Source organism: Salminus brasiliensis, chromosome 5 (genome assembly GCF_030463535.1).
Source record: "Salminus brasiliensis chromosome 5, fSalBra1.hap2, whole genome shotgun sequence".
Taxonomy (NCBI): Eukaryota; Metazoa; Chordata; class Actinopteri; order Characiformes; family Bryconidae; genus Salminus; species Salminus brasiliensis.
This window is the reverse complement of record NC_132882.1, coordinates 21,805,308-21,828,713: the sequence shown is the minus strand read 5'-3', so window position 1 is coordinate 21,828,713 and position 23,406 is coordinate 21,805,308. Positions and strand designations below refer to the sequence as shown.

At 43.2% G+C, this 23,406-nt stretch overlaps 1 protein-coding gene across 1 annotated transcript in view; it reads right to left on the bottom strand.

Moving 5' to 3' along the window:
- rbms3 (RNA binding motif, single stranded interacting protein) overlaps positions 1-23,406 on the bottom strand; it is a 165,238-nt gene that overhangs the window by 100,821 nt on the left and 41,011 nt on the right. Inside the window, exons 3-4 of the mRNA XM_072679848.1 lie at positions 7,453-7,511; positions 3,224-3,315 (exon numbers count right to left, since the gene is read on the bottom strand). Coding sequence (XP_072535949.1) covers positions 3,224-3,315; positions 7,453-7,511 — 151 coding nt within the window. The remainder of the gene's footprint in view (positions 1-3,223; positions 3,316-7,452; positions 7,512-23,406) is intronic.

The window sequence follows — 23,406 nt, the reverse complement described above, 5'->3', positions numbered from 1 at the left end:
GAGCATTAAAACAAGAGAAGTGGCCTTAATGAAAACACCTTCAATTGGACTAAGCCAAATACTCCTTCACTGTGCCTGTAGTTAATTCAATGAGCCTTAAGGCAGGCCATTTAGCCCTTTTAATTGCTGTTCTCTCATTGTTCCAAAGATGCATGTGGCAATCTACAACACCACCACATCCCCTGAACAACAGCTCAGCTTCACACTGATTCCTACATGAGGCACCAAGACTTTCATTTCTTAGTTATGCCACAGAATGATTATTATTATTATTGCTCTTAATAGTAATAATGTTTAGAATGATAATTCAGGAAAATAACACTTACCACTTTCTATAGTCGCTGGAAACTCCACTAAATCTCCATCAACACCAATGTTAAAATGTTGAATGGGTGTTTTAATGATGTTCGGGCAGTTGGCCATAACTTCGGAATGACTTTTCCCCACATGGTGCTGCGCATCCACCAAAGCTAAGCTCACACTTTCCAGGTTACAATAGCCAACAGCTCACTGGTTTCGCTGTTTAGCTCATTTTTTGCTAAGCTATGCTTCTGACAATGGCATCGCTTTAGTCGTTCAGGACTTACTTCTTGCCGAAAACCTTAAAGTACTCTTCAAACGCACCCCTGGGGAGATGCAGTCCTATTATTGTCATTTTGCCATTTAATATGAGTTGCAGCTAACCTTTTTAAGAAGCTGGTGGTGCTGCTCTGGTGCAAACCATGAGAAGAATATAAACCCAGGTTGCTGCTGCTCACCGTTTTGCTAAAGAAATGGGCTTAACATCTTTTTTTCCCCCTCTGCATAAGGCGGCCGCCCGGAAAAACACAGATGTTAATCTGGACGGGTCTAAAATTATCAGACAATCGCTGAGTTCAGTTAAAAACAGTAGGTAATTCAAGCAGTCATTTTCTCAGAGGACGGCACAAAGGAACACAGACATGGTTGATCCTGATGGGAATAAACTTCCAAGAAAGAGAGAATTACCCTTTTCTAATAATGAAGCTCTGCAGACCAGTGTGCCAGACTTATTTTTTTAAAACAGCTGCCAACATTAGTTTAGAATAAAGTTTGGTCAGTGTGTTTGGACCTCAAATCCTCCGACTAAACTGACTCTTAAACCTGACACTTATCCTAACCCTAGGGTTACTAATGCTGTTCAACTATCAACTACATTTGAACACAGACACTGAAGCGGTGTCCATAAGTGTTCACTATTCACTACGTGTGAAAGTCCAGATCACTATATAGAGCACTATTCACAAGTAAACAGAATTCCACAAGGTAGTGAAAATGTTTTAGAATCTGAGTATGAATCTTCAAACCAAACAAATTATGAGTATGAATTATGGGTATGTCCACCAGGGTATATTTTTTGTACACTAATATATATACATACACACACACACAGACGCCTCAGCCATGAATGTTGTGGGAGGAGAAAGCAGTCACATTTCAGGGAATTGACTTGGAGATTGTCCAGTCCCAAGCTCGCTTCTGTAACCCTGAGACCACAGTCCCCCCCAGCAGAAGAAGCAAGTTAGGCTAAAATGCATCTCAAACCACCTGAAGCTTAGGCACTACGTTTTCAGACACCACTGCAAACTGGTATGTTATATAGTGACTAGGGCACAGTTTTTGCACACAGCTTAACAGTTTGAGCATCTGCAGACAGCCCATAGGTGACAAATCTGTCTGTTCTTGTGTCTATCTCTCTGATGGCCTATGTCTTATTAGAGAGAGAAGACGAACAGTAGTGGGCGTTTGGATGCGAGTGCTGACAGGCGTGCATTGAAATAGGATTTATGATATATAAGCCATCTGCATTCTGACAGCGCAAAATCTTAAATATTAGAAGACAGAAAGCTTTGAACAGCACGAACGTACTCACTCACTCTCTCTCTCTCTCTCGCTCATGTTGTCTCATGTATGTTTTGTATCTTTAGCTACACATCGAGTCTAATATCCATTTTTTTCTGGTCCTGTCGTTAACGTGTAGATGTTTCTCCTCAAATCCAGACTGTTCTTAATGCCATAGAATTAAGAAAAACAGCATTGTCTATGTTCCACTTGTTCTACACAGCTCTACACAAACTAGAACTGGACTACATGTGAAGATAGACCATATGCTCACGTCTGTTGACACCCCTTTTGATGAATGCATTCACTTGACACTTGATGTAACCATTACTTATTCATTCATGCTGCTACATTCCTTTCGTATTGTGATTAGATTGCTGCTACTCACTTTCCTATTAATGTCTACCTTTCTTATATTCTATCATTTTTGTTATTATTATTATTATTAATTTCTTAATTCAATTTATTGCTCTTTGGGTGTAACTGGGACCTTGAGGTCTCAATTTCGTTCCACCCCATGAACCACACGTGATGCAAATGACAATAACGTCTCCTTGAATCCTTGAATTCAACTACATTAAGTCACACTTATTGCTGACACAGATGCTTGTCTCGTCCCTGTAAAGTAATATTGCTAATAAAACAGTATTGGCAATTGAATGGAAATTCCTGGAGCTGATGTACATAACCTGTTGGCACCATGCCTAACGACAAGTGTGGGCTAGAGGGATATAAAGCCCCCATCACTGAGCTTTGAAGCAGTGGGACTGTGCTCTCTGGAATGATAGTTGGTGCTCCATCCAATACTTCTGGGATGAGCTGGGGAGTTGGGGATCATCCAACATCCTGACCTTACTAACGCTCTTGGGGCTGAATGCAATCAAATCCTCACAGCAGTGCTCCAAAATCTAGCAGAAAGCTGTCTTCCCTGGGCAGTAGAGAGTGTTACTCCAACAGAAGACAGAGGAACTCTTTTTAATACCCTTAATTTCAGAGGAAATGAAGAATCAGGTGTCCAAATACTTTTGCCCTATGTGTATTTGACTATTTCTATATATGTAGAGATTTTTGTAAGGCATTTAGGTTATTTTACTATGTTTATAAAATGATTTTATAGGACCATCCTTGAGGGATTAGCTAGTGTTTTCATAAGGTTATGTATGTTTCCTCACAGCTGTACAGATTTGCCTACACAAGTTTCTGGTGTTTCGAATTTTCAGATAATTGTATTATTACAATTAAGACATTACTTCAATACCACTGATTCTTTAGACATTTTGTCTGCCTGCCTTGGCTAATATCTTCATCATCATCACCACCACCAGCAGTAGATCAAGTTTACAAAATGCTCTGTGTGACTTACCTTGGCCATCTGGGCCTGCACTCCACTGGCCTTGAGAGAGGCTACCGCTTTCTGAGCTGCTGCAGGACTGTCGAAATCCACAAAGCCATAGCCTATACACACACAGACACACACATAAGCAGACACACAACAAAAAGCAGAGAGAAGAAAGTTAAATGTTACCACAAGGAGCAAAATTTCAGTTAAGAAACATGTGTGCGAGTGTGTGTGTGTAGAGAGGTGATTAAGGGGCTGCAGTAGGGAAAGCCATTTGGCTCAAGGCTCAGGCTTGTCAAGCCTTTCTTCAGAAAAACGACAAGAGGATCCAGCCAGGCTTTACACAGAGCATTCAGCTAGTCACATTCATTTGCGCTCTTGCTCGCTCTCTCACTCTCCCGCTTGAAAACAGCCCTCTGTGTTCAGAACACATGGTGTAAACTTTCAGCCCGACACATGTAAATACTGAGAGAGAGAGAGCAGCATGCAGAAATGTACAGATGTTCCAGAGACTGCAGATGTGTCAAAGCCCCTTAAGAAGAGTGTGCATGAGAGAGCGAGAGAGAGAGCGAGAGAGAGACACTGAGATATGACAAGGGTGTTCAGAATACAGCAGGTCAGAAGGACAGCCCTGCTTCTGGTCGGACAGAGCGGTGAATGTTTCTGAGGATGTTGACCTCCCGGGTGGAGCGGCGGTCACCAGGAAGTTGGCAGGGACAGAAGGTCCGAGTTTAAGAATGCAGTGATGTGAACTGTACACGCAGTGATACGCCCAGTTTAACTGCACACAGGAACGAGCCAGAGAGAAACCAGAGCCTCAGAGGAGAGAAAACAGACGTGTGTGTGTGTGTGTGTGTGTGTGTGTGTGTGTGTGTGTGTGTGTGTGTGTGCAGACATCATGCATGAGATTTTGGCTTACAAGGTCCATTTGGAGAGATCTCTAATTAAAAGCATAAATGCAATGCCTCCAGTGACTACACACTCTCTCTCTCTCTCTCTCTCTCTCTCTCTCTCTCAGTGTTCCAGCCCCAACTCTGCCTCTCTCTCGCTCCCTAATGACAATCTCAGCTAAAGTATTGGGACACAAACACTGGGCTTATGTCACCTGCAAAGAAAAAGGGGAATATGGGGCAAGAAAGAAGAGAGAAATAGAGAGAGAAAGAGACAGTGAGAGGAAAGGGAAATCGAGAGAGACAATAAGAGCAAGACAGAGATCAAGAAAAGCATTGAGACAAGGAGTGTCATCAAGTGACAAACAGAGAAAGACGAGAAAAAGAGAGAGAAAGAGAGAAATCGAGAGAGACCGTGAGAAAGAGAGACAGAGACAAAGGAAAAAATTGAGAGTTAGGACAAAATCTAGACAGTGGGAAAGAGCTAGAAAAATCAAGAGAGGTAAAGCAATAGAGAGAAATAGGGAAATCAAGAGCGAAAGAGAGAGAGAGAGAGAGCGCGAGACAGACAGATAAAAGGAAATCGAGACAGAGAGAGACGGGTCTTTGGTTCTACTAGCGTGATATTCACCACACACAAATATTTACGCTCTCTCTCTAATGAGGGCTCCATTATTGAGCCAAGCAGGAATCCAACTCTCCTTTGCCCACTTTTTTTTAAATCTGCACTCTGCAGCTTTGAAACCATTTTTTTTGCCAGTGACTGCATAATTAACCAATATGCATATTCGTTCTATAGCAGCGAGCCGCAGCGTTGTGGTTGGCTTGATGCTCAGCATATGCTGGGAACACGGAGATGAGGGCGTTTATGAGCATATGTTTTTACATAGTTTTACGTTATTAAGAATGCTAGCGCAGCAGGGCATCACTGTGACTGTCCTAGCGCTGTTTCATGTAAACAGTTATTTGGGAAAGTGAGAGAAAAAAATTCAAAACACACACACACACACACACACACACACACACACACACACACACACACACACACACACACAGAGTTGCTGGAGCTCTGATGTGCACAGAAGAGCTTTGAACTGTGACATCAGTGAACGAGGCGCAGCAGCAGTCTTCTTTTTATACAAAAGAGCTAAATCAATGAGCGTTGGGGTGGCCATGTGATCCCATCCAGTCACTGCTTATAAAACCCTGAAGTTGTTCTGACCTGGTAAGAGCATACTTTTTACCTGTGGCAGGTCTTTACCAATCAGCTGGCTGTAGAACAGGCCATACAAACACACCTGCCCATTCACACAACTCAGCCGAGCCTGACAGAAACATAAAGTGTGAATGAAATGATCGTGTTTTCCTCCTCCTCCTCTCCACCTCCACCACCATTCTCTTTACTCTTTTCTAATGGGCCTGGCTCCCATGGCTGCTGGCGCTGGGCCCATCAGGGTGGAGGGGGGTCGGCTGAGGAGGGGAGGCTATCTCTGGGAAAAGGAAGTCCTCTAAAGCCTGGAGTGATTTCCTCTGTTTCCTTGCTTCTCTGGCCTGTACTCTTGCTCTGCCTGCCCTTCTCTCTCTCTCTTTCACATGTGGTGTCTGTACTGAGCTGTACTGTAACTAATACAAATGTGAACGCAGATTCAGTTCACGTTCACTTCAACATTCTACTGGCCTTTACAACGAAAGTAGACACATGCACAATAGGGACAAAGGTTTGTGGACACCTGCTCATTCATTGTGCCAACACCCCCTCCCCCCCAATCAAGGGTATTAAAATAGAGTTAATCCTGCTTTTGTTGGAGTAACTAAAAGGCTTTCTAGTAGATTTTGGAGCTCATTGCTGTGAGGATTGGATTGCATTCGGCAACAAGAGCATAAGCGTGGTTAGGATGTTGGATGATTATCTCCAAATCACCTTATTAAATAGAGCAACATCATTCCAGAGAACACTGTTCCACGGCTCAGTGCTGGGGGGCTTTAAATATTCGAAATGCCTTAAAAATAGTTCACGACTGGCATTAGGCATGCTGCTAATAGGTTCATATTCACTCCTATTCTATCAGCAGTACTTCTTTACAGGAACTAGACAAGCTATCTAGTATCACAGCAATTTGCACATCTGTGTCAACAATGGGTGCAACTTCAATAGCTAAATGCATTCATTATAAGGGGTGTCCATAAACATTTGGACATACAATGTACTATGTAAGCAGGTGAACAAGGAGTTTCTATCAGAACTGTGTACAGAATAATGATATAATAAAACTTTGGCTGGTTATCAGGTTTTACAGAGATATACTGGGCACTATACTGGGAGGTGGGGGTGAAAATGTTAAGCAACAACAAAAACGAGCGGGAGTGCTACACCTGAGATACTGGTGTGCTAAGGTCATAGGCATGAGGTCTGAGACTGATAAGGTAGTGGGATGAAAAGAAATTCTAGCATTCTTTGCTGCTATTAGTGTTTTGGGGAACGTTTCTGTGGGACGACTGTAATAAAGTCGTAGAACCTTTGTTAAGAAGAAATAAGCAGGGATAGCCTTTACTATTCAGCCCATTACACAGTATGTATCAGAATGAAAAGCTGAAAGTCAATCTAAAGTATGAGAAGTACTTTATCTCCAGCAATATGTGACTGCTGATGATTTAACCCCCCCCCCACCACACACACACACACACACACCCCTCACACTATTAAACTTACTTAAAATGCAAGAAGTACAGAGTAAAGATACCAGTGCACACACACACACACACACACACACACACACACACACACACAGAGCTGGAGAAGCTACAGTCCCCAGCAGATTGTATCCATGGCAGAGTGTCTCCTGGAAAGCGGATGTCTGCCAAATCATCGATTTCAGTCAGACGCCTCCCTTGCCCTGTGGCTATTTTTAACGTACCCCCCCCCTCAACGCACACACCCCCACGCTTCCACCCTCTCCCCCTTGGCCTGCACTTTTTACATCAACACAGGAGAAACCCTGCTCTATTTCATGCCATCGCTAACCCTTTTAGTCACGCTAACTCTTATCCGGCTGGAAGGGCTACTCCGACAAGCACTCGAACGCTCATCCTGTTGTAAAGATTATCCCAACAATCACCCACACACTTGTGCTGCTGCAGAAGCCACTCTCAGCATCATGTAAACGTTTATCAGTTTCTGAAAACCAGCGATGGCGTCACATAGACACCGCACGCTTCTGCCGTGCTAAACAAGTCAGCCAAACACATTAACCGACTCAAATATTTGGCTCAGCGCACTGAATCGGTCACGTATAGCCGACTGTTAACTGCCAGCCACCATAACAAGCTCGTCTCAGACGTCAGGACTTCAGTAACTTTGCTTACCTTTGCATTGGTTGGTGTTTTTGTCGAGGATCGCCTTTGTTGACACTATTTTCCCATACCTGGAACAGACAGAGAAAAGACCCAATCAGCAAAACACACCTGCTAATGGCCTGTCCTTAATGGTTTGTGGCTGTAGTATGAAGCTTGTGCTATATATGTGTGTGTGTGTGTGTGTGTGTCTGTGTGTGTGATTGCAGGGGTAATCACTTTAGAGCTTTATGCTAAAGACAGCATATCGAAGCTTCCCCACACTCACGCTCATTAAAAAGTTGGACCTACTTCCAGAGGAAGGAGTGGAGCAGGGTTTGGGACAGGTCTAAATACACCCCCCCCCCCCCCCCCCCCTTCATTAAACCCTTTACCAGAGAGGAGTTTTTTTTTTTATTTTTTATCAATATATCCTTGAACAGTCCAGAGAAGGAAAGTTAAACAAGGCGTAAAGTGAGCGTAAACAAGGGATAAGGGGAGGTACAGTTTGGGCACCAGACTTAAGCGGCAGACCCATGTGAATTAATTAGATGCTCAAAAAGCTTTAAAGCTGCGTGAGAGACTCCCTGCTTTCTTTTCACTTTTTCACCTCAGTTCTGAGTATGACTCTATGCAGACACATCACATTCAGCAGGACAGCTAGTTTGTGGTTCAGGGTGACCAAAGAAATGAGCTCCGACAAATAGACAAACTGAAAGTACTGGAGATACTGCAAAAAAAAGAGCCATATCATAGATATAGTTAATGACATAAATACCAGATTGCTTTGGCGAGTATGATTCAGAATTCATACTAGATTTTGGAGCTCATTGCTGTGAGGATGGGATTGCATTCAGCGACAAGAGCGGTGAATGGTCAGGATTTTGGATGATTATCACTACATCACCTCATCCCTAACAGCACTGAATGGAGCACCATCATTCCAGAGAACACTGTTCCACTGCTCCACAGCTCATTTACAAACACAAAGTGGTGGAGATACTGCAAAAGAGTGCCATACCATAGATCTAGTTCATTACATAAATACAAGATTGCTTTGGAGGGATATGAATCATAAATCAGAAAAACTTTCAATAGAAAAGTCAATTTTATTCCAAAACCTGGAGCATTTCTATTGGTCTGTTCAGTCAGATACAACATTCCAGTTGTCACAAAAATGAACATCTGCAACATCGGAGAGCATCACACTGCAACAATAGGTTTGTGTATCGTCACTGGCAGATACTTGCATGAAAAATGTATCGTCATCGACCCTAAACTCCCATATCATTGCATCTCTAGCATTTACATAGTTACTGGCATAGGTACTGCCTGCAGAGAAGAGTCATCTGATGGCAACTGACAATATCAGTAGGCAAAATTGTTTAATTAAAAGTTTTAGGGTTGGGTGCACTTTAAACTTAATATACAGTCATGCCCGAAAGTATTCATACCCCTGGCAAAGTTTGACTTAAATTTACTTTTATTTAACCAGAAATTATATTTTTGCCTGGAAACGACACAGGCATCTCCCAGGAGATAACACGATGATGTACAAGAGGCATCATTGTGGGAAAAAATATTTCTCAGCTTTTATACACATTTAAACAAAAAATGGCATGTCCAAAATTATTCATACCCTTTGAAAACTGTCACAGTATATGGGAAAATCCAAAGTTCTATACCATTCCAAATAGTCCAAGCTGTTTTAAAGCATCCTAATTACCCTGATTCATTGGGAACAGCTGTTTTAATCAACTCAACAGGAGAAAAACAGCAGCTCTCTGCAGTTGGTTTGTGGACAGTCATGGCTAAGACAAAGGAGCTCACTAAGGACCTGCGGCTGTGCATTGTGGCCGCTCACAAGTCAGGAAAGGGCTATAAAGCCATATCAAAATGTTTTCAAGTTCCAGTGGCTACAGTGCAAAGTATTATTAAAAAATACAAGAAGTTCCGCACTGTGGAAAATCTCAGAAGATGTGGTCGGAAGCCAAAAGTGACACCTGTGCTGGCCAGGAGAATAGTGAGAGAGGTGAAGAAAAATCCAAGGATCACCACCAAGGCCATCCTGGTGAATCTGGACTCTGCTGGTGGCGACATCTCAAGGCAGACAGTTCAACGGACACTGCACACTGCTGGGTTCCACGGACGCAGGCCAAGGAGGACACCACTTCTCCAGAAAAGGCACACAAATGCCCGCTTGACCTTTGCTCATCTGGACAAAGAAGAAGACTTCTGGTGTTCTGTTTTATGGTCAGATGAAACAAAAATTGAATTGTTTGGCCACAATGATGTGTCCACCATTTGGCGTAAAAAAGGAGAAGCCTTCAACCCTAAGAACACCATCCCCACTGTCAAACATGGTGGTGGGAACCTAATGTTTTGGGGGTGTTTTTCAGCCAATGGACCAGGGAACTTGATCGCAGTAAATGGCACCATGAAAAAAGAGCAATACATCAAGATTCTCAACAACAACATCAGGCAGTCTGCAGAGAAACTTGGCCTTGGGAACCGGTGGACATTTCAGCACAACAACGACCCAAAACACACAGCCAAAGTGGTGAAGAAATGGTTAGCAGACAAAAACATTAATGTTTTGCAGTGGCCCAGCCAGAGTCCTGACTTGAATCCAATTGAGAATCTGTGGAGGGAGCTAAAGATCAGGGTGATGGCAAGGAGACCCTCGAACCTCAAAGAGTTGGAGCTCATCACTAAAGATGAATGGGCAAAAATACCAGTGGAGACATGCAAAAAGCTGGTCAGCAATTACAGGAAGCGTTTGATTGCTGTAATAGCCAATAAAGGCTTTTCTATTAATTATTGAGAAGGGTATGAATAATTTTGGACATGCCACTTTTTGTTCAAATGTGTATAAAAGCTGAGAAATATTTTTTTCCACAATGATGCCTCTTGTACATCATCGTGTTATCTCCTGGGAAATGCCTGTGTCATTTCCAGGCAAAAATATAATTTCTGGTTAAATAAAAGTAAATTTAAGTCAATCTTTGACAGGGGTATGAATACTTTCGGGCATGACTGTATATATATATATATATTTCAGCCAGTATTACTGACTGACATCTTAGAAATTCCTATCAGTCTAGACCTGCTCACCAGAAGCCTTTCAGTACTTTGGAGAATCAGTGGCATTCTCAGCCGTGCACACCGTTCATTACCAATGATAAACATGCACAGGTATCTACATGCTGAGCGCACTCCTTTCTAACCATCCCTCACCTTCCCTCTCTTCCCTCCCTCCTTCATCAGAGAAGGTAATAAAGTTCCTTATCTGCTCTGTATCCGCCAGCAGAAACGGATGACGGATATAAGAAAGGCATTCCCAATGTGACTTTTAATTAATGTTTAATGCGTCTCCTTCCTCCAGGTACGACGAGAGACTATATTACCCCACTTTTATAGGGACGGAGGCGTTTAATAAAGGAGGGATCATTTCACTGTCACCGCGAACAGCGGCGGCCCATCAGGCTTTCTGCCACAGACGTCGCTGAAACGGCAGCTAATTCACCCGAATCGCTCAAATCTCCAGAGACTCGGCTTAGGGGGAGCTCGGCTCATCGGAAACGAAAACGTCTCCAGACATTTTACATGTCTGAATCATATGAGGTTACGTTGGTGACATTCTGACATATTGTCTTCAAAACACAATAGAAAGAAAATGCAACATCCACACTGCCGTGTCGCCATCTCACAATTTGAAGCAGCGGCTGGGTGTTTTTGCAATTGTGGACGCTCACGACTCGAGGATGGTTGAGGATGTTTACAGAGACAATGCTGATGTTTGGATTTTTGCTACATATAATATGGTGTGTCAGTAAACAAAGCATTTGCCTGGAGGACTGGCTGCAACCACATTACAGAACTCGCAGACAGGAAAACAAGTGATTGTGTGAGGAGAGCCTGCTCCACAATAACGTGAGAGAAACACGTGCCAACATCTGACCACTCTGCTCAAGCTGCAGTCAGCCCATCTTGACAGGCAAGAGTTAACCAAACCTCAGATATTTAAACAGAGTGAAGGTGTTGAAGGCGTTAGGCAAAGCAGTACTGGACTGGCTCCACTCCCGAAAGCAGTTAGGAATGAGATCATGTGACTCTTTGAAATGAGCCTTTGCCAAAAGTAGAAGAAGAAAAAAAAAAGAAGCATCCTGTTCAACAATGAGCCAACAAAGACTCAAAGACTCATGGCCTCTGTCTTTATAAATTGGCGCATGGGCAAAAGTCCTTGGCATTTATATTTATGATGGACAATGACCTCCAGCTTCCTGTTTTGGTATTCCCATTGCATAAACTTGCTAAACTTGTGCTGCTCTGAAAGGCTTTGTTGTATTTTTTTTTAAGGATTTAAAAATAATTACAAAACATAAAAACACATAACTACACTACTATGTATCACTACAGCTTAATGATGGAATGAGCAGCTAAAGAAGGGTCTGAGGCTGTTGTTCAGTGGCATACTGGCAACTATGGTGTATGGTCTTTCATACTGGTTATTTGACAATGCCATTTGACAATGCCACAAGCTCTCAAGTTTTCAAGCCATGCCGCTTTGCCATCATCAGCCGGAGTCAGAGAGAGCACAATTGGAGAGCTGTGGAAATGAAAAAGCAAGAGGCACAATGCAACAAGCTCTCACAACGTCCCTTACAAGTTTTGCACTGCAATTGAAAGAGGTGGGACCATTTAGGTGGCGTTCCTATACAGCTTTTCTAGAATGCTCCATTTGTGTGACCAATGAGCTTCACAGGACAGCCCTGCCAGCGACCCACCCTATCTGGGCTGTAGCCTAGGTTTTGGAACGCAGTTATTCTCTCATTTCCAATCTGTTGTGAAAACCACCATCAAAACTAGGCACCCTATCAGAGCAAAGTAGGTGATGGGGGGAGGGGCATATGCTTTGCTTTCCTATTATTCATAAATACATTCATTCATCTAATGGTCAGGGTTGCGGTCAGGGAATCTAGAACCAACCTGGAATCCTTGAGTGCAGGGCAGGAAGAGGGGACAATTTATCATGGCCAAGTCACCTACCATGAGGTGGGAGGAAACTGGAGCACCCGGAGGAAAACCCATGTGGACACGAGAACACTGCGCCGCCTGATATTAATTTTAAGGCGCTCATTTTGTAAAATCAAAGAGTGACATTGAAAATTAAACCACAAAACAAACAGTCTTAATGAAGTACGCACGCTTGTCCTGTTCCATCAAGACACAGGCACAGCCTTTAATGGCTGGTCTGCAGCATTCCTCGTCATGTAATTAACAGTCAATGATGGCTTAGTGTCATTGCATTTAACATCCATGCCTGGAACAACACTGGAACACTTAATAGCCTACAAGGAAAAAAAGATACACTGAGAGCAAAAAGAGGCTTTCTATGGCCATTTTCTAGAAAAGAAAAAAAAAGAAAAAAGAACAGTAGTCTCCAAGCTCAGATTATTTTAGTCAGACGTGAGTTTAACAGACACTGACTTGTTCCAGGGATCATCTTTTCTTCAAAGGAATTTAGTAGGACAGCATTCTGTTTGAAGCTGCCACATTTTGGAATGATTTTCAAACATCGGTAACATCCAGTTTTCAGCTATTTCAGATGTTCAGATATAAATCTATATCCGTGTGTGTTGTCTGCTGTGTGTCTACATCCTGATGTTCAGTGTTTTTACTTTTCCACTGTGCTTCCTTACATAAGCACACATTTGATCTGAATGATGAAATCTTTGCAAGCACTACTTTAAGGCTTAAAAGCCCAGCAAGAGACAGTGAGTGAGTTATGCTCATACATGTGTACATGATCTCCAGAACCACAGCCTAAGCAGTGAACACTGGTTTTGTGAATTTATATAAGATTATGCAAATTAGATTTAAAGAATACAGACGTAATCATATTTCTTCTTAATGGCATTCTTGGAAAGACAACAAAGCTTTGTTATTGAACTTTAACATTCAGAATGGCCCTCTCTGCCTCACTCCTCACGCTCACCATCAAAAACACACACATGCCCTGGACAGAACACAACAGAGGTGAGGAGAGGAAAGAAGAGGAAAGGAGAAGAGAGGAGAAGAGAGGAGAGGGAAGAAGAGGAGAGGAGAAGAGAGGAGAAGAGAGGAGAGGGAAGAAGAGGAGAGGAGAGGAGAGGGAAGAGGAGATAAAGGGAGAGAAGAGGAAAGAAGAGAAGAAGGGGATGAGAGGAAATGAAAGAAAAGGAGAAGAACAGCAGAAAGAAAAAGATAGGAGGGGACGGGAGAGGGGAGGTGAAACGAGAAGGAGAGGAACTGAAAGGAGACAAGCAGCAGAGAGGAGGAGATAAGAAGAGGAGCAGGTTGGAAAGAGGAGAAGAGAGGATGATAGGAGGGAAGTAAATGAGAGGGGAGAAGGAGGATCGATAAGAGAGGAGATGAGAGGGGAGGAGATGAGAAGAGGAGCAGGTTGGAGAGAGGAGAAGAGAGGATGATCGGAGGGAAGTAAATAAGAGGGGAGAAGAGAGAAGGATCGGAGGGGATAAGAGAGGGGAGGAGATGAGAAGAGAAAAAGAGGGGAGGAGAGGAGGAGGCAAGGAGGTGAGAAGAGAGGAGGTGGAGGGGAGAAGAGAGGAGAGGAAAGGAGAAGAGGCGAGGGCAGAGCAGAAGAGATGAGGGGCAGAAAAGGAGAGGAGATAGTAGTATAGAAGATGATAGAAGTGAGAATAGAAGAAGGGAGAAGAGAGGGGAGAAGCAAAGAGATGAGAGGGAAGGAGATGAGATGGGAAGAGATGAGGAGAGAAAAAGAGAGGGGAAGAGATGAGGAGGCCAGGAGGTAAGAAGAGAGGAGGATCAGAGGTGAGAAGAGACAAGAGCAGAGCAGAAGAGATGAGAGAGGAGAACATGAGAGGAAAGGAGAGGAGAGAATAGTAGAGAAGATGACAGGAGAACAGAGAACAGGAGATGGGAGGAGAGCTGCGAATAGGAGGGTAGAGGAGAGGAGATGGGAGAGGGTATGAAAGAAAATGAGCAGAGGAGAAGAAGGGAGGGGTGAGGAGAGAATGGGAGAAGAGAGGATAGGGAAAAGTGTAGAGATGACAGACACGTGTGTTCACATCACATCAAAAACGTCCTGAAACACAAAATCACAAGAGGATGCACTTTATTTCCTTTGTGTTAAACCACACGTTACCTGAATGTCGGATTAAGCAAAGAAATGAGCGCAAATGTTTAGGCAACTGTCAGGAAGTTCTAACACCAAACGTTCCTTTAAATGCTCTGCATGACATATGGTAAAGATCTTTATATTCTGCACATGCTTTAAGAGGAACATGACATGCCTGAGCCCAACATGTTATGACAGAGCAGGCTAGGAACAATTCCCAGTGGGTTGTGTGCATCACCAGGACCAAAATTGTGTTGTTTTTTTTTGTGCGGCGCTCTCAGCTGATGTGTGAAGTGCTAATGACAGCTCTCAAAGGGCCCTCACACACTCTGATCTGTGTGTTTATGTCTCCTAGAATGCTGGCAGCCGCGGGTGCCGGGCTGTTTGATGTCTCGTGCCGCGAGATGTGAACCGACATCCTCCGATGTCTTTCAACTCGCATCCAGGTGTGTGCGGGGTATCTCCTAATTGGCTACCAATGCAGCTGTCTTGTCTGACGCTGCGCTCATCATTCGTGAGCACAGATGAGCATATGTCTGATGTTTGTGCAGCCATTTGCTCTGAAGGGGCTTTTTGACTTTGTAAGCCCTCACAGAAGGACAACTGAGCAGCAGCACTGGGTGGTTGGTGTTGAGCAGTGGCTGGAGAGAGTGGCTTCCTAACTTTTGGCAAAGCAAATCTGTAGTTCTTTAATATGAGCAGTATTTTTCCCCTCATATGTACATATGCAAGAGACAAAACATTATGACCATTTACAGCTGAAACAACATGATGCATGTCAAGATCTGCAATATACAATACTATGCAAATGTTAGTTGGCACATGTGAAAATTAGGACGAACAAGCTGTTTATCTGGGCAGTGAAAGATCAAAATTAGAATAAATACAAATAATATTAATGTAAAAAGTGGTGGTTTTACATCACTGTTTTAATCTACAAACTTCTCCAACTCTCACCTCATGGGGGTCTGATTTGGTAAATCAGAAGTTAATAATGGTAAATCCATGTGCTGGCTGGAGGCACTCAAGACATCAACTACTTTCTTCACAATAAGAAACTTGTTACTTTTTACTGTATTTATGATTACCTGCCTCTGTTCTAATGTGATCTGGTATTTCTACACACAAAAACACTCATGAAAATGTGCCTAGATGCCTACTTCTGTATGTTACACCAGTACTGGATAGTACACCATAACTGAACAGCCCATTCTGTTAGCCAAGGTGTTGGATGCTGGGGAAATGGGCAGGCACAAAGACCCAAGCAACTTTGACAAAGGCCACCCTCACACTAGTGATTAGGGCAGAGAGCACACAAACACACACCCTTGGAGTGGTGGGCAGTCACCTCAGAGCCCAGGGAGCAATTAGGGATTGGGTGCTTTGCTCAAGGGCACCTCAGTTGTGAATGGTGAGGGAGGAGAAAGAGCTGTTACTTCACCACCTACTGGGCCAGGGGATTCAATAGGTGACCTTGAGGACCCAAACTTTAGGCCACGGTGCATTAAACCACTGTGGCAGAATTTGGAATTTCTAATGATGATTACAGGAGGAATGCATGCATGTATGGGTGCTCATGCTAAGCCCTGTCCACTGCTGAAAGCATCTACAACGTGCATGTGGTGGGTTTAGTCATAGCTAGCATTGGCTAGAGGGGTATAAAGTCCAATGTCAATGGTGCAGTGTTCACCATCTACTTTCTCAATAATTAAAGGTGCTACAAATGGTTCTTTGAGAGATGCCACAGAACAGAGGTATTCAAATCTGGACCCTGCATTTAGTTCCCAGTCCTGGACTTGTAATCCCTGGTAGGTATGACACTATGTGGCCAATCAATTACATTAACTGTTCTCTTAACTACCAGCAAGAACAAAATCCAGGCCTGAAAACTGGATTCAAAAGAACCATTTCTGTAAATGGATATTTGTGGAGGAATAAAATCATTGTAAATGACCAATTTGTGTTCCACAGTCAACAGTTCCTAGAGTGGTTATCCTATGGCATTGTTCAAAGAACCACCTGAAGCACCCTTATTTAAGAGTGTAGTGTAAAGCAAGACTGGAGGCTGTTACTAGCAAACAGGGGACAAACACTCTATTAATACCCTTCATTTCAGAAGACACACTGGACAAACCGGTGTCTACAAACTTTTGGTTGTGTAATGTACCTTGGCTATAAGTCCAGAAGGCACTAGACAGCACTTTTGCTGAAAGGCATGAGCAGATGGACAGTCTGAAGAAGATTTAACCTGAAGACACCTCTACCTCTCAATCCCTTTCTCCCTCATTTATTGCAGATACCTGCAAGCAGAGTGGCAATCATCTGTCTCAGGCCGGGTTAAGATGCCAGGGAGGTGCTGCACTTGAGTCAAAAATAACCCCAGCACAGTAGCTGCTTTGAGTCAATGCCTGCGATCTCTCTAGACGCCTTTGAATGGAAGCTTCATTATGTAGCTACGGGTGTGTAGCTGTAAAGCCTCTCAAGAGTGGAAAGTCATAGCAAACTCCCCAAGCGTTCTTTCAAGGTAACAAGAGTGGGAGCATCTAAATAAAAACGCACATCAACATCTATGACGTGTCATATTTATAAACATATGCATGTACTGATGCTGCCATATTAAAACTTAACTTTATTAACTCAATTTGTTTCTGTTTATTATTTTAAGCATTTAAAAGCACCAGCTACTCTCATAGCTCTGTTTTTTTTTTTTTTTTTTATAAACATTGACAATTTATAAAGAATTACCACATGGGCAATCATAAGCAGCTGCCTTTAGTGTGACTACTAAGAGCCATTATGGATTTAAGTATAGATTACACTGCCCAGACAAGGGCTAACACACACAAGGCCATTCCTCTCCCCCCAAATCGGAGCCATTTTCACTTTCCACCCACTGGTTAGGACTACCCCTACCACACAGAGCTGAGAGAGTGAAGGCTAGCATGCACTTCCTCAAAGTCACACAAAGCCAACCAACCACTTGTTTTCCAGCTGCCGTTACTGCAACGGCACTAAACAGCTGAACATGCTTAGAGGAGAACACTAACTGCCAGGTCAGTTAACAGACACCTGCTCTGGCTAGCATCGAGCAGAGTGATTGTGGGGAAAAGAGAGGGAAATCTACTTGTGAGAGAGTGAGGCCAATTATACTCTATGGCAGTATTTCTCAACCCTGGTCCTCAGATCCTACTGCACTGCACTTTTTAGTGTTTTCCCTGCTCCAATACACCTCATCCAACTAATCAGCTGAATCAGCCCATTCTTAAGTTAAAGTGGGTCTGCTAAAGCAGGAAATGCACTAACCTGTGCAGGCCAGTGGGCCTCAAAGACCAGTGTTGAAAAACTCTCTTGCTGTATGGCAAACCAGCCATGGATGGCTGTGGCATTAAAGTGATCTAACTGGCAACCTCCTGAAGATGGGTCCAAGTTAGGGTCACTTGGAGGCCCCAAGCAAACACATTTTAACATCAGCAAAGGTTTGTAGAAAGTCCAGAAAAAGAACTGACAAACCAAATGAAGGAGCGTGAAGAGAGGGTGAGAGATTTCAACAACAATCAAAGAGGTATAACACGCTAACTAGAAGTTTGCTGCGTTTGTCTGTTCAGAGTACTGTGAAATCAGGGAGAGCGTGTGAATCTTCAGGCATAATCTTACATGACAAAGCCACGAAAAAAGCCAAAGAGGCCATTTCTATAAATAAGAGCTGGCTTGTCCAGTGAAAATACTGCCCTGTCACTGGCCTTGTCACTGGCTGTGACAACAACTTGCGTGCTGTAGAAGGCTGAGTGAATCTACCCATGTATTTCTGAAGTCTGCGTGTGAGGCCTCCCCCCAGAGGCCCCATTGCTCTGTTCAGAATATGGCAGCGAAGCACATCAGGGAAATTCCTCCAGTCAGTCAGTTAGTCAATCAAGCTCGGAGAGAGAGGGAGAAATCTCAGCTGCCAGTCTGTGTGAAAGTTAACTTGTGCCCTTTTTCCAGCATCAGAGAGTCGAAGGAGGAGCTACAAGAAAACTGTAATTCTAAAAAGAAAGTGCATGAATACACCCCCCCCCCACCAAACACACACACACTCAGATTAAGATATTAACTAGACAACAACCACACCTACACAGACCGTTTCTTTACTAATCTAGCCACCGTCATACACACAAATCAGTACACGCAGTACGCAGAGTTTTGTCAGGAGTTTGCTCGAGGCAAACAGCAAAGCAGTAGCAGCAGCAGCAGCAGTCGTCGCCGGCACAAAACCACTGAACACAATTAGCCAGTGTCTGCTCAACCACTGCGTTACATTACATTAGTATCAAAACCATAACGAGGCTCTGTGAAATGTGATTATTTGATGTGCAGTAGTCCTGCGTCCTTTAGGCTTCATTCAATTAGACATCAAGTTACAGAACGGAAACGATAAAGACAGACTTCAGAATATGTTCCACAACATAGGCTAGTATTTCTCTCAGTCTCTCTATCTCCCTCCCTCTCTCTCTCACACACACACACACACACACACAGCTCTGAGAATTGCAGCATAATGAGAAAACACAAATGTGATGAGAAGCACATGTTCACCCAAGGCTTGTATTAAAAATTCATAATTCATAATCAGGCCTTTTGTGATGTGGCTGTGGTGTGTTTTCAGGGCTGTTTGTCTTAGTAACTCAGTAACGCTCCCAAAACCTGACCTCTGCTGCACCATTTTAACAACATGAAAAGGAATGCCCTTAAAGTGACACGGCCCGACTTTCTGGTGCTGAGCCTCGCTGCACAAGATATCCAGTGTGCAAACTCGGAGCCAGATGTACGTACGAGCCGGGGCAGCACAAAACTTGCCTTGATGGGACCACGATATGCATCTGAAATTAGACTTTAATTTACTAACATTGCTGCTTATCACGCAAACACTACATAGCCCCGCCCATTTACGCCACACACGGTTTATAGGGCGCAGCGGAGGCACAACCAAGCTAGAGATGAAAATGAAAGTTCAGCGGAGACGAGAAAACAGTTCTATTAAATGAAGTGCTCTCCCACCAGAACACTGCATGAGAGAGTAATTCGATATGGGCTAATTAAAAACACATGTACATACGGTCCCGACAGTGTGAATAAAGGTATTCTGTAGGTAAATGCTTTTTCTTTTAGCTTGCGTCTCTGTTTAGTCGCTGCGTCTTTTCCCTTTGTGATATTTTTTTTAGAAGGAAGAAATAATAGCCATGTGAAACCCTCCCGTATCTTGCATGACATAAGGGTATGAGGGAGAGAAAATGCATAACATGCACACGTGATAAATGCATTTCCGTGAAAAGTTCCCACTTTGAGCTCCACAGTGCACTTCTGAACGGGGATTCACAGACACTAACAGCTGGTGCTTGGAGTTTTAAGCATGGTTGCTTCCAAAATGTATGTATGTTTAATCTTAAGAGACAATGCTTTAGCCCGGCATGACTATGCATTTCCAAGTTTGCCTGGAAAGATTAATGTGGCATCCAGCCCCAGCCTCGAATGATATTGGGTCCTGGCCGATCTAGCTAAAAAAAAAAAAAAAAAAAAAAAGACCATCAGCAATCGGTACCAGCTCCAAAAACACTGAGCAGTTCATCTCTACTTTCAACCACAGATTTTCTCTGATTCTGAAACAGTCAATGTGTTTCAAAATATACAAAAACTCTGCTTTTACTATTATAAATTTCACTTTAACAGCAGCGCTGCTTGCAGGTTGTCAATGTACGTAAGCAAGTATAAAAAAGTGAACCCTTTAGAATGACCTGCATGAACAAATCACTTGTAAGTATTCGGTCATTGTCTTGTTACATTACCCAACGTATCTTCAGTTCAAGGTCACAGACTGCTGTCCTTACAATCTCCTATAAAATTATTTGACACTTTTCAACTGACTGTTCCCTCTATGACTGCAAGGAATTCAGACTCTAAGGCAGCAAAGCAGACCCAAACCATGATGCCCCCTCCACCATGCTTAACAGTTGGGAGTAGGCTTTTGGGTTGTGTATTTGTGCTACACAAGTTCCACTTGTGTCTCATGTGTCCACAGAGCATTTACCAGACGAATTGTGGAACATCCAGGTGGTCTTGGGCAAACTTAAGGTGGGCTGCAATGTTGTTGTTTTTTTTTTCCTTGTCCGTGACCATCCATAAATAGCATTCCTGTGCATTTCTGGACTAATAGGCAATTACAATAATTTGAATGGCTTTGGGGTCTCCAACAAAGATTTTAGCACAAGCCTTAAATTTCCTTTGTTGGTAAACTTACAGCAATTACTCCTTTAGCCTTAGCAGCATTTTCATCTACTACACTTTAAGCCTGGTGGATAAGGCTAAACAGGACTCATTTTCACCTTTGTCCACTGCTCATAAGTTTTCCCCTCTGATAACAAGCAAGCAGCAACATCTCTTAAAAGGGACTATCCTACAGCAGAACAAACCTGGAACCTGATTAAGCACCTAGCATAGTAATCTGTTTTGCATAGAGAGTCTCTACTCAAGTCCTGGGAGAATTTATATAATCACACTGTTGTGTGGCTCGGAAATTCCCCTTGTACAACAGTTTGTTGTAAGAAAAATGCACTTGTAAGATCTGAATCGAATAAGACGCACAGACGGGACATGTCATTTCGTTTGGCTGCCAAGTTGCGTTAGCCAATCAGAGAAATGGCTCATGAATATGTATGACCGTGCATGCAATGCCCTCTGAAAACAGCACATGCATGGCAAAAGGGCAGCGAGGCCTTGAAAAACAGTGCTGGGAATACTAGAATACACAAAAGCAATTTGAGTGAGGGACTGAATTAAGCGTTTAATAAAAGCTACAAGAAACAATTCAAAACAAAACTAAAAACTAATATTAATTTTTCATGTACATTTCAGACTGAAACATACAACCTGTCCCAAAAGCCACGCTTGTGTGTGTGTGTTCATGCCGATCCCAAATACAGCACTGATGCATTTCACAGTTCAGTGCACTTGTGATGTTCTAACACACCGTTTCTGAAATATTGGGGAGCAGAGGTGGGTGACGAGCAATGTTTCATTGTTATTGTGATTTATTGTGTAATCATGATACACAATTTGCTTTTCTGAGCATACTGTGGATATCACCAGCCATTTAATAATAACTACACGTTTTATTACCAAGAGATCAATTAGTCCTGCTCAACTGGATGTAGCACTTCGAAGTCCCGCACCAACAGTCACTGATAGCAGTTTTTACAATCTGGCACTAGCAGCGCATTCACACGATGTGTCTAAATATCCTGATATGCATCATGTATTATGAAAAGGTGTTTAAGTATCAAGTTGCATCATGATATAACATTTTTCCATATCATCTCCTGGGGAAAGCTGTTGAAATCATAAGATTTTCAGCGCCTGCCTATACAACAATTCCACACACTGTCAGCCTTTTAATGAGTGCTTGAGCGCTTTTGACAAATTCAAAAACCTAATATATATATATATATATATATATATATATATATATATATATATATATATATATATATACATACACAGTTATTTTGTTTGACTGTTTTTGTTATTTTATGATAAATATTGTTTGTGTTATTTGTATTTCTACTCATATGTCAGTTCACATGTATACTGCATAACGGCTGTGTGCTAGCTGGTCTTTTTAATGAGACTGAAAAGCGCTGAGGACACTGAGATTTCTCCTTTATATTCGGGACCTATTGTAGTTTCAGCACTCCACTTCCAAAGGGAATCGCAAAAGGAAGATCTCCAAAATGTCAGCCTGACAACAGCACTTCACACAGCCCTCTCTGCCACCAAGAAGCAGACCCGGAGGACACGGGGAGGGTCACTGGACTGCATGTGTGTATGTGTGTGTGTGAGAGAGGCAGAGAGAGTGAGTGTGTGTTCGGGGACACAGTTTAGAGCTTTACAATAAAGCCTGGTGCTTGGTGTCCAAAGATCTCAGTGGGGTTATGGGAAAAGAAAAGTGGTGTTCATGAGAGTTTTTCGCTGAGCCACGGACGAAGAGAACCCCGAGGCGAACCCCTTTGACCTTTCCAAAATGTTACTGCCCGTTTGGCACGCCGGCCGCACCTAATGAAACTTTTATTGCCATGAATATTTTATTCCAATCCCGCTCCAGGCCCGGGGCAAACCCGGACCACAGCACACTAAGACCTTGGAGAGCAGGGGGGGTGGGTGGCCAGGCAGGGCTGCTGAGCTCAGGAGAGGAAAAGATATGAGCTGGGTTGAGACTGATATGCATAAAAGGTAGATTCAGAATCGCTCCCTTGTTTCAGTGAGTTAAGGTTATGAGGAGCACAGCAGATCTGATGTAGTCAAAATTCCAAACACGTTGAAAGACAACATTCCGGCTGAATTGTGGATCTCTCAGGATGCTTAAAACTATGCACAGAACAAAACATATTAATCAAATAATGGTCAAGAGAATTCAGCAGGAATTTCTCAGTCACAAATGATCCCACATTCACCCCACTCAAGGTCCAGCTCCAGCCCCCTGCGCTCTGTTCCAGCAGTGGGGAAAAGTCAAGTGGTGTTGGGAAATACAATGTAACCCTGGATAAAGTGTCTTGGGCTTTACAGGCCAACCACCACCCCCTTACATACGCACGCACGCGCGCGCGCGCACACTCACTCACTCACTCACTCACTCACTCACTCACTCACTCACTCACACACACACACACACACACACACACACACACACACACACACACACACACACACACACACATCTGTATGATTCATTATAAGAACAGATTATGCAAGCTGCCCTCTGGTCTTCATGTGGAGTTTCACAACGACTTATCTCCCAAGACTAATGAGGCTGACCCTTC